This window comes from Metopolophium dirhodum, chromosome 4 (assembly GCF_019925205.1).
Source record: "Metopolophium dirhodum isolate CAU chromosome 4, ASM1992520v1, whole genome shotgun sequence".
In the NCBI taxonomy this organism is placed as follows: domain Eukaryota; kingdom Metazoa; phylum Arthropoda; class Insecta; order Hemiptera; family Aphididae; genus Metopolophium; species Metopolophium dirhodum.
Window position 1 is genome coordinate 34236028 of NC_083563.1, and position 19336 is coordinate 34255363.

Sequence of the window (19336 nt, forward strand, 5' to 3'; positions counted from 1 at the left end):
ATACTGAACATTTTACAACTCTTAACTTTCCCCCCCCCCCCTTCCCTTCCCTCTGTATAAATATACTTTTTTGTGTGCGTATTCGGGGTGTGTATTCGAAATAAAATAGCCTTTTACCCAAGCCTGGCGTTTACTGTAAATCTTTGCAAAACCTGTAGTTGATTAAACATGCAACACCATGACACTAACTCAATACCTCCGACCGCGTTCGCCAAAGACATCGACTAAGGGACTAAGGGACGTACGAGTAATCTCGGAATTACCACAGTTGGTTAAATTAATAGTATCAACTATAAGCGATACGGCCGCCGTTTCGCGGAGACGATTGTATTATAGGATTTACGGATGAGCCGGACAAGGTATACAGCATTACGCATACATTACACATAGATATATAGAACACCTAGATATAGCCGACTACTATACAACAGCAATACAATTTGTTGAGGTTGCTGTCACCACTCGCCTGGTTTGCATTTTGTCACATTTAAAATATAATATATCGAGTTATCATCGTTAGGTATCACAATATAAAAGTGTAAACATTGCCGTTTAGGAATAGAGCGGACGGGACGGGGACGCGGCTTCAATAACAAATTATAGTCGGCTATCTAGTCGTTCAATATGTCTACGGGTATACACCACAATATTATTCGGATCGATAGACTTCGTACAGCAGTCGTGGCCACTCGAGGACAATGGCTAAACTGTTGCTCAAACATGTTATGTCAATTATTTCTTTTAGCTGCAAAAAAACAGGCACACAGCACAAACTTGCAGTAAACGTGATGATTATTAATGATCTATATATATCCATGTAACAACGTAAGCATGTAGATGTGATAATTTACTTTATACGTTTACGTTATAACCGATAACAGTTAAGTATAATATAGTTGTATAAATTAGCATAGGACATTTATGTTCTATGGTATTAGTACACTCGGTGATAGTATGATACTATTATATAAGCAACAAAATAATGATAGGAACCGACTGTAGTCTATACAGTAATATATAATTACTGAGTTATCGTAATTAGTATAATTAATAATATGTAAATACACGAAACCCCTCATGAATAAAAACACGTTTTTTTTTTTAAAAATTCCGATCTTGAAAATAATTTATTCTAATCGAATGCTAAAAATGTACACACTATTAATTACCATTTATTTAAAAACAAAAAAAAAAACTAATTTAATGAGAACGAATTTTTAAAATAAATCTCAAAATTGTTTGGTTGGTGGGGAGGATAGGCACAATAGAGTAGTCATTTAAATATCATAATATAAACATTTTATACGACAAATAATTTGTAATTTATTATGTATTACTCAGTCTAGTAAAAAAAACATTTTTCACTGAAATTTTATACATTAACATACGACTATGCCGCAAGGGGGGCCCTCCCGTCTATACCTGAGTGCACCCCTTTCGGTGCGCGTCTGCTACGTATCTACCTCCCTCCTTAACTAAAAAATTAAGTATCATAGAATACTACCTAACTAAATATATCCAGTTTATTACATAATAAAATAAGTTTTCTATTATGTGTAAACATTATATATTTATAGATACACTTATTTTAAATTATTAAATATATCATAACTAGGATATTGAGAAAAGTTTGCGCATGGAACTTCAATATTTTGTAATGACAATTAATGTTTTCGATTTACATACAACCAAATGGCAGAACAATGATAAATAAATAAGTGTAGGTCCTAATATTATTTTAATATTTTTAATTTACTGATAAATATAAATAAAAAAGTGTTTAATAAGAGAAAAAATTTAATACGATAGGTAAATAAACATAATAAATAAATAATTAGTTTTATTAGTTAATCGGCAAATAATCTAACTACCTAATCAAGTTGATAATTTTTACATAATATAAGAATTAAGAGGTTTTATCCAAATATAAAACAAGTTAAAATTGATACAATTATTCTACTATTAAAATGTTTGTAATTTATTTCCAAAAATTCAAAGATTAAAGTCTTAAAAGAATTTGTTCAATGCATTGAATTTAAAAACAACTGTATGCTAATTTATTTTTAGGTCCTTGATAATTATTATAATTTGTTTTTTATTTTGTATTTATTCAAAATTGATTGGTAAAACTAACGAATTCAATTTCTAGTAGGTATAAAATTAAGGGTATTAATTTAAAGTATCAACTATAGAATTTTATGTACACATTTTTTTTAAAAATAACATTTATTCAATCGATCCACCACTAGATAGTGGATATGCATATTAGATATAAAAAGTATACGCAGCTTCGTGTTGGTTGTATATGTGTGTTAGTTTTACATTTACTCAGCATGATATATAAGTCATAGTGTTCTAGGTAAATACCATTAATATAAATTTTATTCATCAAAGTTTCAATTTATTTAGAAAAATATAATAAATATTACCTATGTAACTGTGGCTAATATTTAAAATAAAAATGTATTTTTAATAAAAAAATCTAGTTTTTCTATTGACTAAATGATAATCATTGTACTGTGCCCATACCATTTTTACCTAAATAATATAAATCTTTAATGCATTAAATAAATAATATTTCACACTTTTTTATAAAATGGTTTGATATTGAACCACTATTCGGTACAATCAAATACATTTTTTGAACTAAAATTGTTATTTTTGTTTAAATAATCAATTTCTGTTAAAAAGTGAAATACTGAAATAAAAAGAAAGTATGCATTAATGAATTTTTGAGATTTTTATAGGTTACTTATATTATGTGAGTTTTGAGTTATGACTTAGGGGAACCTTGTTTTAAATTTTCAAATCTTTTTGCGCATGCAGGTGAAACACAGTACGTAAATTGTTCACAATTATGACATAAGTATAAATTACAATATGTTGGGGCCAAGAATATGATTCACATATTTATGATCTAAAAATATGGACTTTAATTTCTATTATTGAAGCCTAAGTATTACAATGTCGTAAACAATAATTCTGTTTATTTAGAACTCATAATATAATGTACCACGCATTCATATAGATTATATTTTAGAAATATTATATTAATTTTATACAGGTTTAAGTGTAACTTAGCCAAGGTGAATCACTCCTAGCGAATACCCGTTAGGTAGGTATACAAATATATCAATATTTGTGTACCAACAAACATAAACAGCTTGGACTTACTATAGCTCTATATCTGCTGATAACCAAATATGTAGGCAACTTAATATTAATATTTGTAATTTTAACAATATATATTTATTTGCAACTTTTAAAAAGCTAGATTTTATAAAAATATACTCATACATAAGAAAAAAATTTAAAATTATACCTAATTAGTTTTAATGAAATTTTCATTTGTTAAAATGTTTTATTTTTCTTTGTAAATATCACTTAGCTTAAAACTTAAGTATTGTAATTAACTCAAACTTATATATCCCCCAACAGAAACATTCTGCTAAAGGAGAGTTTCAAACATATATATTATAACTATTATTATTTATTATATATCTTTATCATTGTATGTAATTATTTGCTTAGCTAAATCAATTTTATATTTTTATTAGCCAATGCGTAATTATTATTATTGTTATTATTATTATTATTATTTTTTTTTTTTATTGTTATTAATTAACATCAGCTACAATGGCCATTAGTTACAATTTACAGTTACAATTATTTTTAAATTGTATTATACAGTTTAGTTTTGTGTAAGAATGTAAGAATTTGTGTGGTGGTGTCTGCGTCTGGTCCGAGTGTTGCGTCTGTAAATTATTATTGTCTGTTAATATATTGCAGTAGATGTTCGTCACAATACTTTAAGGACTACCTAATTTTATTATATTGTTAGTCACCGGAACAAATTTAACCGGAAACCTAAAATCTAATAAATTCATCTGGTTATAGGTTTATAAAATATAATATTTAAATATGAAGAATAAATATCTCATGGAATTATTGAACTATTCCAAGTTCTAACTGCAGATAATATAGATAAACGATGGCAGGTAGGTAAAAATAAATTTCACTATAGATCTCTCAATGGGCTCCGATTAAATACAATTTCGTATCAGAAATCACCCTTGTCCCTTAGAATTGAAGATTGTATCTTTTTTTTTACTATACAACTTGTAAGCATACACAAAAAAAACACACACCATTGTAATGTCAATACATCCATCGTTTCACTCAGAATCTAAAAGACTTAACCTGAAAGTATAAAATGAGCACTGCAGTTCTGCAGTGTATAATACGAATCGAAACACAAATCCTTGTTCAAATATTATAGTTTAATATATTATAACTACGCGTATATATCATTAATAATGGTCTTGGAAAAATAAACGGGCCCGAAATCCTAACGATTGTTGATTAGAACAAACGACTTCGCAACGACCATACTCACGTCGCTGTGTACTCGTCGTCTGGGAAATGTTTGAATTTTTCGAGTAAAATGATTTTGTATCGAACTTGGAGTTCATTTGCAATTAAACGTCTGACCTGAAAACACCAAAAAGCAAAATGGCAATCGCTAGTGACTTGGCAGAAGAAATCGTCATGATACATGTTGTTGAACGCGTTGATACACGGGTCATGCCAATAGAGGATGAAGAACCACTAATACTAGAAGTGAAAGATTTAGAACCAATACTCGATGACGATAAGGACGAAGAGACTATACTACGCGATATTATTTGGTTATTTGGTGATCATGATGCCGTATACACGATCGAGGAGGAAGACAGCGGTGACGCTGTAGCTGTAGTACCGTCGACTTCAGCGGTAGTACTGGTGCTTGGATCAGCCGTACTGCAGCAGGCCGGCGATAATGTGCGGGTGCAGCATGAAAAGGCAGACACGATTCCTTCTGCGGGAATGAAAAAAGAGAGGAAATGGAAAGAAGAAAGAAAGAACCACACGTGGTAGGACAAGGCGGTTTTTCGCCGCCTCGTGGAAGGGCGTGAAGCACCTGCTGCTGAGTGGTTGTTGCCGAAGGAGGAAAGTGAAAATCCCAAAAAGTGGCGGGTGGTAAAGTGGAAATCCCAAAAAATGCCGGGTGGTAAAGTGGAAATCCCCAAAAGTGCTGCGCGCACATTTCACGCGCGACGCGCGTATACCCTGCACAAACAGTCACTGAAATCTATATACCACGGTCGTTGGTTCTTTAGAAATTATTAACTTTTGGTTACATCTCATAAACATATTATAACCTCCGTTTCTTTCATGAAATGTATTGTTGTCGTATAATTATAGTCTAGTTGTTGTATAGATCCCTGCGTTACCTTTGCCGTTATCGATGAATGCAGAGGCGTGACAAAAAATAGTATGTGTGGCTCGTGCGGGAAGGCAATTTTAGTCTTGGGCGAAATGCGGCCCTCGCCGCACACGACGCCCGCGACTGAAATAGCAAGTTGCCCTTGCCACACAATATACTATTTTGTCACGCCTGCACCGAAAGTTTGGTTTTCGACCACGGTTGAAGCGTTGGAAAGCGACCATTTTCCGTCCAGTGGGCCGTAAAGTGGGAATCCCCATAGTGCCGGGTGAAAAGTGGAAATCCTCAAAGTGCTGGGCACGTTTATCACGCGTATTCCATGCACAACCAGACACTGAAATTTATACCACGGTCCTTACTAAACATAAACTTTTGGTTACGTCTTATATACATATTATAATCTCCTTGCATAACGCGTAAACATTTTTGTTTCATGAAATTGTTTTCGTAGAATAATCTGATTGTAACTTTTAAAACTTTCCTCATGGACACATTCAATTTACGTATGATAAACAATCCAGCAGAATCTACAACGAGAGAACACACCACTATAGATGCAGTATTTTCTAGATATTTGGAAAAAAATACATCACAAACACACATATCATATTTCAGTTATCACAGACCTGTAATTTCGATTATTGAATATGATTAATACAATAGTCATTAAATAGTGATAATAATAATTTTCATTTTCATTTCTTTTTCACATTTACTTAATAATACATTTACTTATTGATATTTACTTTTATTTTGAATGGTTCCATTAAAATATATTTGTAATCTATAATATTTTTTGGAAAAGAAACTTCGTTTCTACCGGGTGTCCAGCACTCACTTTTTGAAACGAAGTTTTATTTAAGTTTTATTTTTTCAATTGAGTCTAAAAAATGTGATTTTTTTTTAATTTTAGCTTTTATACGTTATTTTTTGTTTTATAATATTGTCTAATTTATAATGTGACATTGTTCCGTTCTTTCGTTCCAAATATATATATAAAATATATTCCATTTTGGCAAAAAAATAAATGAAGGAAACATACAAAATAAATGAATATTCATGAAAATATTTTATTTTACGTTGTTGGTAATAATTAGCGTAAATTTGGTACAACAGAAACCATTGAGTCGTATACGTGAAGAATACACTGTTTTCTCATACCTAGTTTATGATTAATATTTTTAATTACTACAGACTGTAGTTGATACTCAGGACAAGGAAATGTAGCGAGCTATGTTAACTATGTTCATTAGCAGAATAGGAAACGCTTTTTTTTCACTTGAAAATACCATAATTTAGATAATATAGTACATATATTATAATATTATAATATATTTATACACTATTGTAATTTCATTTTATTTTATTATTTTATTAGGGACGATAACGTAACGTTTTTCATTGTTTATCAGACCAATTTGTTTTTAACAACACGATATTTAGGATCATCAGCTCAAGTTCATAAAGCACAGGTATACAAGATTACTATATATGTGCAATATCTCCACAGTAATAATCTATACAGGTTCAAGTTGTAAATTATGTTGTATATTATATATAACTTATAAGACAATAATATAATATAACTGGGTTAATCACAAAAACCCATATAAAAATAGGCAATTTTAAAGTTTTGCCAATTAACTTACATCAGCATTTAACATATTATTATTATCATGACAAATGTCAAATGGTAATGCACCTCAATTAGGCAATGCTCCTCTGACCTACCTATCAAAGCTATTACGGGATGTACCTATTTTAAAAATGTTAAACAAATTGGAAAATTGGGATAACAAGAAAATAAACAAGCTAGTCTAAAAGTGTACCTAAATCCAGGAGTTCGTAATTTTTCTTTGAAATTTATTTTTATTTTTATTTTCATCAAAGTTGTACCTATATGAAATAGGTAGCTACACATTTTTTTATTCAACAAAGGAGTAAAGTTTTTATTCGCCTGAAACATAGTGAATTGTTGGTATTTTCAGTAGGCTACGTCGTATATTATCGCTGTAGAATAAATCCGACAATTATTCAAATGTCGCAGGACGAGACGGGTTTTGATTAATTTGATAATTTACCGTCATAATCATCGCAGGTTGTTGATCTCCATCACAAATGTGTACGAGCGTACGTATAGGGTACCTATATACGATATTATATTATTCATCATACACTGTGCACGCATAGGTAGTATATAATATTATAATGCATACATACGTATACACACGATACACTCGTGACGCGCCCAACAGAGTGTAATCTCGCTAAAACAGCCAAAGTAAAATGATTCCATTCAACCACAGAAGCGTTGTGTATTCCAATTCCACGATCGTCGTCACCTGTTCCAAACGTGTTATACACGTCGGTTGAGCACACACATTATATATACATATAATATTATATGCTACATATAATATAAGACGTATAATATAAGACATAATATAATATATAGTGGCAATAACAGCTGGGTAACAGAGTGTGGCAAAGGCTACGCGTGCCATTTTTGAAATGTGTACAAGATCACTCAAAAGTTTCTAACGATGTACTCCGCGTAGCCGGTATATCATACATAATTTCTATCGAAGATATTATTATATGGCATTATATTGTATGTTTGACAGACATTGAAGCGTGCGTGACGGTTCGTCGTAAGTAAAACCAGATTAGATATATTATATTATGGCTCAGAACTTTAAAGTTTTTATATCTGATGCATTTTTTCTGTCTGAAACCTGAAACCCTGCGGTAAACAGTTACTATTATAGTGACATGTAATACCTAGTCAAACATAATAAGTAAAATGTTATTTATCATATAATTTTTTTTTCCTTTACATTGTTTGCATGTCGGAACCTGTGTTACGGCTATCGCCGCAAATTCCTAATCCAACCCAATTAAAAAAAATTATATAGCTCCTAGAACATTATTTTTTTTTAATAACCTTATTAAAATTTAAACTTCTTGGTTCAAATGCTTTGTTTTAGTATTTGATTTTCAAGACGTCTCAAATTAGAATCATTTCTAAATTTGATTTTACAGGTTGTAAATTATATCGAATACAATTTATACAAGTTTATTTTTTCGATGGTAAATAAAACATTAATTGATATACTTTTATTTTTGTAAACAAATTTCAATTGTTAGGTATATTAATTATTACAAACAACTTTTTTTTTTCTAAATAATAATATCAAACATTTATTTCCAATGTATAAAATCAATTTTATAGATACTAATAAGTTATGCAGGGACGTTTAAGTTTGTATTTAACTTTAAAAGTTAAAGGTTTTGATCCTATATTTGAACCTTTTTGGGCCAGAAGCAATATTTAGCTTATTACTACTTTTACTACCTAAAGATTAAAATTAGAGACGCAATAAGTTGTGGTGAAATCCAATTGTGCACATTTTACTATTTTTATAACACGATTACGAAGAAATGAACCTAACCTGCAAAAACAAACGACTGTGACCGGGTTTTTTAAGCGCTGTTTCCAAATTATTGTTGATGTAATTAATTTTAGTTACAGCCTACACTTGAGTTTCTATTAAACTCAAACCTCTATAAGTGATAGATGATGAGGGTTTGAAAACTGATGGTTGTATTATACTTGTATAGCCTATTGCCCGAGGAAGCTTTATTAAAACGGTTTTGCGTTTGTACAAAGTGTTATGCGTTTGGTAAATTTAGCATAATACGTTTAAGAGAATGATTTTAAAACGTTTTAATGTATCTAGGATATCTTTTTTATATGAAGCATCGTTTATGCAATATTCCTCTTTTCATTTTAACAAACTTGAGCCTGTCCAGCAGTGTCCGCAAAGAAATCCAACACCTAGACTGATTAAAAATGCTACAGGTTTAAAATGCTTTTTTTCAATTCAAAATCATGTATGAAAAACACTGTAATACCATATTTTTAGTTGATACATTTATTTATATCATTGTAATTTGTGTTTTAGATTTTGAGAATTGTGTGCAATTTTTAGAAATTTTAACATTTGCATTTTAAACATTAATTTCGACGAAATTGAGTAAAATGAGTTCTTATTTAAACATAACATTGCGATTTTAGTTATTGTGTTGTAATTCAAAATATATTACGCGTAGAAAGAAACTTGACGTTTTTTGTTACTACATAATATTATATGTACCTATACTGAATATTATTATTTACTATATTCCATGTGTCCAGTGTCCACAAAAACGGTAACCTACTCTATACTCAATTTTTAATGAATTAAAATCTAACACATTTACTACAGTCGCCTACTCAATGATGAGGCACACTCAATACCTATACTATACAGCAGAGCGACTTACCCGGTTTTTTTATTTGTATTTTGTAAATTGATATTCGGGAATGAAGAATGCAATATTTTATTTGGTACAACACATAATAAATAATTACAATGATATAAGTCTTCATAAAGACTTCAAGTTCCCAATAGTAGTCCACAATATATTGATATTTGTTAATTCATCAAACAATTTTACACCCTCATAACATTTGATAAATCCATACACATAAATCAATACTTCCGGTCATGAAAAACATTTTCGTCCAACTACACATTATAGTATAAAGTATAATATAGTATAGTAATACTCACTCAAAACCATAAGAAACTCTTCTAAACATGTTTTTCTTTTGCTAGTTAAGAGGTAATTAGCCCGAAAAAAATTACGTTTCTCTTTCCCATCAGTGGTTCTGAAAAAACATTAGAGATATTTTAAATTTATCGGTGTCATCAACGCAAATTTAGATAAACTTTACGTACCTGCCTATTAATTAATAACAATATATTGTGTATTATATTATATTGTTTGGCTTTATTATTGATATATATAACAATCAATAGTAATTATATAAGTAAGTATATGTTGTATACTTTTTTTTATTAATATTCACTTATTAATATCAATAAGTGAGTAGTAAAAAAAGGTACTTCTACAGAATTTAATATGATGATTTAGAATATTAATTTGTATATTATTATTCAATATTTTTAAATTTTTTTCTTCAAGTATTGAAATATTGACTATGAATTAAGTTGTGTTGTGTGTTATAATATTAGTCTCGTGGAGGGGAAAATATGTTTTAAATCAAACCTTGAATTAATCATTCATCTGTTGTAAATTTTCTGTTCCACAAGACTCTCAATATTATACACCATCTTCCGAATTGGGTGTTTATGAATATTTAAATTATATTATCGAACTGGCGTGTAAATAATCGGAAACTTTAAATTAGTTTATCAGAACAACCCGCCAATTTAATATTCACCTTGGTTTTAGATTTAAGTATAGGTAGGTACATTTTGTCTTTCGTTCTAAATAAAATAATGTGATTATAACAATTAACTGGAAACGAACATGGGGTAGTCGGTATTTTATAAAATATATAGTTTTGGACAACTTTAGTACTTTGGTTTGAATATGAAGGCATTACTTCCACCTCGTCTCCGTCATTAAATGTTCTTCATCGTAGAACGAAGGAGTTCTGTGGCATTTACATGATATATTTTAAGAAAGATTGACAACAAAAGAGAATATTAATTTTATGTACACATTATTTTTGAATAATTAGCACCTAACGGTAAAACAAATTATCCTTACTACTGTAATATTAAAGGACGTTCATATGTTATAAGTTTGAATAAACATCTCACCCAGACGACGATAGTAAATTAATTTAGACACTTCTCTGGGGGCGAATCAATTCCACTAGCATATTCGAGCAAATTCGGGGCTACTCGTACATTAAGGAATGTTAAAATTAATACAAATTGTATTATTTAGTCAGTGATTAAAAATATATTAAATAATTTAAAACAACATTATCAACTGGAATAATTTTCCGATTGTATTTCTTTTGTTTATTGGTGTAAAAGCATGTACATAGGTAAATGGGTTATTCTCTGGCCATGTCGTAAGTTGGCAACTAACAACTGCTAACAGCTTTTATCGCATCACTGTTACTTTGAATTAATGAGGCAATCTTACCCGAAGAAAGTTGAGGAGAGTATGATTGGTGGGGGTAAGACAGCTATCAAAATTTGACAGCCCAATCATGTGCATGGACGGGGAATCTCTAATAGAAGGATGGAAATGAATATGAAGTAATGGTAGGAATATGGTAAAGGAGGTTATATTGTTATTTTCCTTTGGTTATTGGTGAAAAGCTATGTAAATAGGTTATGCTCCGGCAGTCCAACCACTTTAAGACGGAGTCACATATGCAATATAGTCACATATTTAACTGCAGAGACAAAATATTTATTGTTTTTAGTTCCAGTTACTTCATTACTCCAGCCATAATATAATTCCGCTTGTAGGGATTTTAAGTATGACATTTTCACAACACGACTTGTATCAAAAAATGGAACACATACAAATGTAATAACTATTAAACCTACGTAAGATTAAAACAAAATATGTGACGAATAAGTTATTAGGTACCTATTTTCATAAGTTCTTGATTTTTCTTGGCTTTTCACTTTTCGGCAACAAAGCTAAAATATATAAGCTATCGTCATACATTTAGAATATATGTGATTAATAAATTGTATAACCCGACTACCAGCATAGAAATTGTCTGAAATAATCACCGGGCCGTGGTGGTGGCAATGCGGCGACCATTGAGGTGGTTGTATAACGCTCAGAAAACGAGATAAATCGGATTGCCTATAGAAGAGAGTTTAACTGCAGTACCTACCTATCTACGTACTTTGTGTACAGGCTTTTGTTGTCCTTTTGGGGGATTTTGGAAATCCATTAGTTTGTCGTGAAAACATTAACCGACGCGCCATGAGCATATAATATACTCGTAATGATGTACACGCGAAATGTTCACTAATTTCATTAGAGCGTACTACACAGTACACATAATATAATATTATATATTATATAAAACACACGCGATTATCGTCCCGATCGCATATTAGTTTTATGCATGGTATATTTATTACATTTTTGTACGCGGTATTTGTGTTGCACGATTAAACGGATGATCTGCAACCCAAAAGTATTGTATTACAAAGAAAATATTAAAATCATATATTTTAGATTCTAAGCGAGAAGTAATCAATGTATTAATTTTAAAATTGTGCGTGTTTAAATTTTTTTTGTATGTTTTTATTTATATACACGATAAGTACTCGAAATAATTCTTTCATTTCCATTTAAGAGTTGTTTCTGATAGAAAATGGGACGTAGTTGATGCTTTTGAGAAGTCAAGATTCAAAAATCTCAATACTTTGCAAAATAACCTGGAAAAAACAAAAAACAAATTTAAATGCTAAAAAAGCAAAACCAGTTGTTGATAAAATTGATTTAGTTTTTTTGGTGTAACTCAAAAACGAATAATTGTAGTTAACTAAATATGTGTATTAAAATTTTGGGATGTAGGAAAAATTGAATTATTGAGAAATATGTAAAAATATGTAAAATAAAATATAGTTTGTTTCATTGGAAATCCCTTGAAACAAATTTATCACTTGCCTAAATTAATATATCAAGTCACAGTAAAAATATGTATTTACATATAAATCCGAGCCCTAGTGATAACATTTTAAAAATATTTTGACTTTTTTTTTCATAGACAGTTGGAATTGTGATTTGAAAGTTCAAATTTTGAAAATCACGAATATTAACAAACTTTTTTGTACTTAAAAATGTTCGAATTAGCTAAGAATTAAAAACGTAATATACAAGGTTTCTTATAACTAGTTCATACTGAAAACGAAAAAATAATAAAAATAAATAAATACACACAGGGTTTTTTTAATAGATATTCTAAATTAAACTTCAGATGAAATTAGACATTTAAACAAAAAATAATGATTTTAGTTATTATGGTGTAATTTAAAAATATTATTCGTGAGTATTTAAAACTTTTAAAGTATGTTATTATATTTTAAACACACAATGCCATTTTTAATTACAATGTTTTAGATGCAAATTTATTCAACCTACCTACTGTACCACTAATAGGAAATTGAATTACTTTAAAAGCAATAATACTTTAAAATATACGTAGGTGGTTATATTGACTGACAGGCAATCTTCGTTCAGAATCGTTTTTCGTGTGCAATAATTTATCATTGAATTGAAATTTAACACATCCATTACAGTGACTCACTCGACACCTACTGTTCAGCAGGACTGTACCCCATTTGCCTCCTTTTTTTTTGTAATGTACTGCAATTTAATAAGAAACAGTCTCGCATGAGTTCAATATATCCCTGATATAGCTCGGTTTGATATTAGCATACTAACAATTTAATAGGTACATCGGTAGGTATTATAGAGCTGATTGTATTCAAAATTTAATTAAAATTTAAAATATATCGTGTGCAAAACATTGTCGTTCTCACTTTTCAATATTTTTTAGTATTCATATAGATGATAAAGTTACACGCATATTATACTGGCTCGATAACACGTTTTTATAATATTAAAAAATCTATACTGCAGTGTGTTTAATGAAGTGATGTTTTCGATTTTGCTATCACACGTTGCATAATATTTATATTATTATGATGCATTCATAATGTACCTATGTCAAAATATTTTATAAAACTCACTTCCGTTATTAAAATTAACTTTTTACCCTATTACCAAACAACGAGTGAGTTAGAATTTGTAACATTATATATATTGTTATCATAATATTATAATTACTAAGACAGACGTCTCAAATTAGTAACTACTATTATAAAAAATAGTAGGTTTGGTAGTATGTAAATTTAGTTTTTATTAGCTGTGTTATACAATTGCTTTAATAAATTTGACATATATATTATATAATCTTGCAAAAATAACCTTTCCAACATAAATTGAATTTTCAAGTAATTTTCTACATATAAATATCAGTATAAATTACCGACCCTCAGTTTGTCCAATATTTATATCGAAGGTTGAATGTTTTTAAATAATTATTTATTTTTTTGGTTTTCAATTCTTGGGAAAAATGTAAGTTAAAGATTAGTTTGCATTTTACTTGATGCTTATTCATTCATTCAACGAAACTGTTATTATATTTTGTGATTATTTGGTTGATCAATATATACCCGATATTATAGTTGTATAATTTATTCCACATATTTTTGAGTTTCAGCAAATTCAGAAACAAAAGTTGTTATGTAAAAAATTAAACTTCTGTTTTTATAGTATTTAGTCTTATACCAGTATCTCGTACTAGAAGAACCAAGGATAAAAGCAATACTTTATATAAATAAACCATCTTAAGCCTAAAAAAACTAAAAATGAAAATATATTATCACGTTTATATTTTGTTAATGCATATAATATATTGCATGTATTATATTATATATTTTCAATTTTGTACAAAATCAAATACAAGAAATTTGTAATAATTAATATTAAAATTAAAATTAATTTTGTTCTTTACTTGCGTTAAGCAATATATTATATATTATGCACATTGTATATTTTAAATAATAAATATTATCATAATATAGTAATAAATTTAAAAAAAATTAAGAACAATGTTAAACCTTTTAACGGAAAATAATAAATTATATTAAAATATTACTATATTTCATGTTTTACGAAAGAACTAATTTTTTTAGGAGTACATGTCTAATATTTTGAAAATGTTATTTTGTAGAAGCTCGTAATATTCTGGTATTATAATGCTTCGGGGTTGGAGCCATTTTCAGTCTGAAATATCGAATTGCACGTTAATACGCAGTGCAGGTACTTAACAACTATTATAGGTACGAGAAAATACAATTTGAAACGATTTAATACTTTTGATTAAAGTCTTTAATGCAATCGATCGGATTTTTTTATGTTGACAACACATTTACTGATTATTATTTTAATATTAATTTTTACACACTACTAAAATTATGATGACTTTATCATTTATCTCGAAATTCACCTAAATTGTAACCATCGAGATATGAACTACATAATTTATCATTACACAAACAATAATAATAATAAATATCTCAACTGTAAAACATGCTCACCCTACCATGCATTTGTTTTTGTATAATAATATGCAATAATATATGCATAACTTTATTATGATAAATTATTTTATATTAGTTTTAAGCTTAGTTTCTTGTGAAATTAATCCGTAAATCCTTATTACACTATATTAGATTATATATTTTTTAACTGAAAATAATTATTTTATTATTAAATTATATATTATACAGTGATAGTAAAATGGTGTAAATAGCTGGCAATTATCTTGTTTATATATCTACATATTAAAGTGCAGTTAATAAAATATCCTTCGAATAATAATATCGTTATCGCATAATCGTTTCTATATAACATAGGTAGATCAAAATATATTATTAAATGTATGAAGCTACACTACAACTGTGGGCAATTGCAAGAAAAATACTATTTTAAAGTGCTTATTGATCAACACTCGGGTTTAATTAGCCCTCAGATTTTACCATATTCTATAGGTACTAAATTTTATTATACGAAATTGCTATACTTAATGTAGGATCTAATGTTTTTCAGCGGATATATAATTTACAAATATTATATAGATGCACAATGCACATGCATATTCACCTGTACTTATGTTTATGTACTGCATTAGATAATTTTATATCATTAATTCCATTTCAACAAAGGGTTTTATTTAAAAATGAAGTCAATACTGAGGTTTGATATCATGATGAAAATAAAACTTAAAGCATTCTCTTTGTCTGATCTAGTAGGTAACATATTGATCAATATACATCTATAAGTATATAGGACACCATATTATTGATCACAGTAGTGCGTTTATCGTCATCCGATAGCAAATATATCGTAAACCAAATCTCACATTACAAAAGTCGTCTTCAAATATTCGATAGGATCATGGATTATTTGTGTGAACGTGTCCAAAAATCACCCATTTCTTCATAACATTACACAGTTAAACACAGCGTGAATGCATTACGTTTTTAAAATTATTATTTTCAAACAAATATGAACCATAATAACTGACGAACAATTAATAATTATAGTAGTAGTATTATAACGGAGTTGGTAAGGTATACCCTATACGCACATTTGCATCAAACCACAATGCATATCTAACCGCTGCTGTAGGTACAGTAGGTTGTAGGTGTAGAGTGTACCTTGTCATCAAGTTAGTCACTGTAATATAGTATGTATTGCATTTGAACTCAAACGATAAATCAGTGCATACGAAAAATTATGCTGAGCGAACACAGACCGTCTTCAATAGAATTTTCTTTTCTTTACACTGATTGCATGCCGAAACCTGCGTATATGTTAGCTATACAGCTATGCAGAAAATACCTAATCCAATCAGATTATAAAAAAAAATTATAGCTCCAATTACATCTTTATGCCGAACCACCAGCCTATATTACTAATAGTATAATAAAGTATAATACGTAATATATTTTTTTTACTATAAGTAAATAATACTGTAAGTTGAATTAATCCTCGCGGACAACATTGCATTTACTATATTATTAGGAGTGATATTTGACATATTTATAAACAAAAATATACATAATGTATACAAATAATAATATGTTTATAATATGAATTTTATTCTGTTCGTTGTAGTACATACCTGTGGCGGCCAGCACGCTGAGCCTGATGACGCAGTCGATCGATCGGTACGCGTCCATCAAACACCCACGACACAACAGGTTGCACCGGGACAAGCACGTCGCGTATCTGGTGTCCGGCGTGGCGGCCGCGTGGACGGTAGCCGTGGTCGTCTCGGTGCCGCGGTACGCGTGGCCGGTCCGCCGGATAATCGTGGACATGCAGTGGACGCGGTACTACGAGGCGTGCTACGTGGCCGTCGTGTTCGCCGTTCCGTGGGCCGCTGTAGCGTTCAGCCAGCGCGCTGTCAGCAGGACGCTGTACATCACGTCACTTAAGGCGGCCGCGGCCCGCGGTCAATTACCGTTGCCCATGCCCTTAATGACGGCCGAGTCAAAGCAAGTGATCCTGGTGGCATCCATACAGAAGAATACAACTGTCCAATCCAAGGTCAGCGACACTTGATATTAAAATAATGCTTGGTTGCAGAGCGTACCCTTTCGTGGCCGTTAAGACTTAAGTTCACCGTCCAACGTTCGAGCCCAGATTCATATTTGACCATTATTTAGTAAATCAATATATATTGTCACATGGCTGGCTACGATTTAAGGTCTGCTTACCAATAATTACAAATAACTTACTACGCAATGGTTAAATATGAATTTGGGTGGTCTCCCACATAACAAAAAAACATAGTAGGTGTTACCTGTGAGTAATATTACAATATTACTTGTTAGAAACTTTGAATTCATAGCAAACATTACAATATAATATTTGTTAATAATCAAGTTCCGAAGTTTTTGAATTGTTCAAATTGGGTCACTGACCCTATCACCATAAAGTAAAAATGTTATTACAAAAATGGTTTCACAAATTAGTAACCAATTCGTAATAATTCGTAACCACAAATTTGGAATTTGTAACTCAACTATACCCAAAACCAATTTTCCATTAATGCCCGTCGATTTATCCCATCTTAATCTCCATTAAAGATTTTTAACGCAGTAATTTTTATAGTTTTGAACAAATATAAAATAAAGGCCTAAAATTATATTCAATCATAATAACAATTTTATTTTATGTAACCAATAGCAACCCTAAAATAAACAAAAATATATTATTTGTTGAATGCAATGATATAATAATATCATTGTATACGAAAAACGATTCTGAGCGGAGACGGTTTGTCGGTCTGGATATTTTATATTGTATTTATTTATTACCTATAGGTAGTCTGTAAGTTGAATTAATATTATAAATTACAACAAAATAACTAAAACCGTTATCTTAGTTATTTTTTGTAATTTTATTATCTTAATTGTTTTCTTGTCACAATTTTTATTCGTTTTTATGGTGGTATATTAAGCGTTAGAAATTCTAATACTTTTTTTAAGCGGCTTTTCGTAATTGGTCGGTGGTTTTCTAGTGACATTAAATAACTATTGGGAAAATCGAAAAATGACCTCTTTAAAGTACCATCTTGATCCAATTTTCCAAAAGATAAGATACTATATGTTGAATTTGAAGTACTCCTTCTGGTAGCCATTTTGTTTACAGGATAAATAAAAAAATAAATAAAAAATAAACACCATTGTAAAACCACTAGCTTTTTCGCTCCACTCAGAATCTAAAAAATATAGTTTTTTGCACATTGAAGTCATATTTAAACCCTTAAAAATCAAAATTATTCAAAATCTTTTCTTAATGCACGCCTAGATTATAATACAAACATACCCTGAACATTTGAGAACACTTTAAAAGTCACTAGCCATCATAGTTTAGGCTTTGCGTTGATTATAAATCAGTCAGTAAGGACTTCTTTTATAATATATTATATTATACAAGATTACCTTCACAAATTCACAAACCATACCATTACAAAGTACTCTGTGATTAGCGAAAAGGGCTAATAATAGTTTATTATTTAGTTATTAGTTATTACATTTGTGTTAGTGTGAACTTTATAGTTATTTTATTGGCCAAATCAATTAAATACGGCAACACGTGTTACCACTCAACCAGTATATATCTAGTTTTTAGAACACACACGCACGCATATACACTTGCACACAAATACACATTTTCACATAACACGCTTTACTTAGGTAGGTTGTCAGTTCCTATTTTCCCGGCAAACCCAATCACTGCTGTTCGAACTACTACACATCTGCACCACTACACACACCGCACTACCCATCCGGCTATTATTCCATTGTTTTAAGTTCTTAGTTTAGTTGGGAGGACGAACTTAATTATGGGTCATTGGTGTTGGGGTTGTGCGCGTTTTACCGCCGTACGTTGCCGGTCCATACAATGACCTAATGGGAATTAAAAAAGCGTTTATTTGCAGCTATCATCCATATTTACTTAATCGAACACGCGCATTAGCATAGTATGAATTAAAAAGGCGTTTAATAAGAGTATGCAGCTATACCTCTAGAATTAACTTCATCTAATGAGCATTAATGAATAACTATTCCATACAATCGTGGTATATAT

The 19336-nt window shown here is 29.9% G+C and overlaps 1 protein-coding gene across 1 annotated transcript in view; it reads left to right on the plus strand.

The window, feature by feature from the left end:
• The window catches only part of LOC132942570 (probable G-protein coupled receptor No18), a 119599-nt gene that overhangs the window by 89585 nt on the left and 10678 nt on the right, over nucleotides 1–19336 (plus strand). Inside the window, 1 exon segment of the mRNA XM_061011113.1 lies at nucleotides 16853–17287. Coding sequence (XP_060867096.1) covers nucleotides 16853–17287 — 435 coding nt within the window.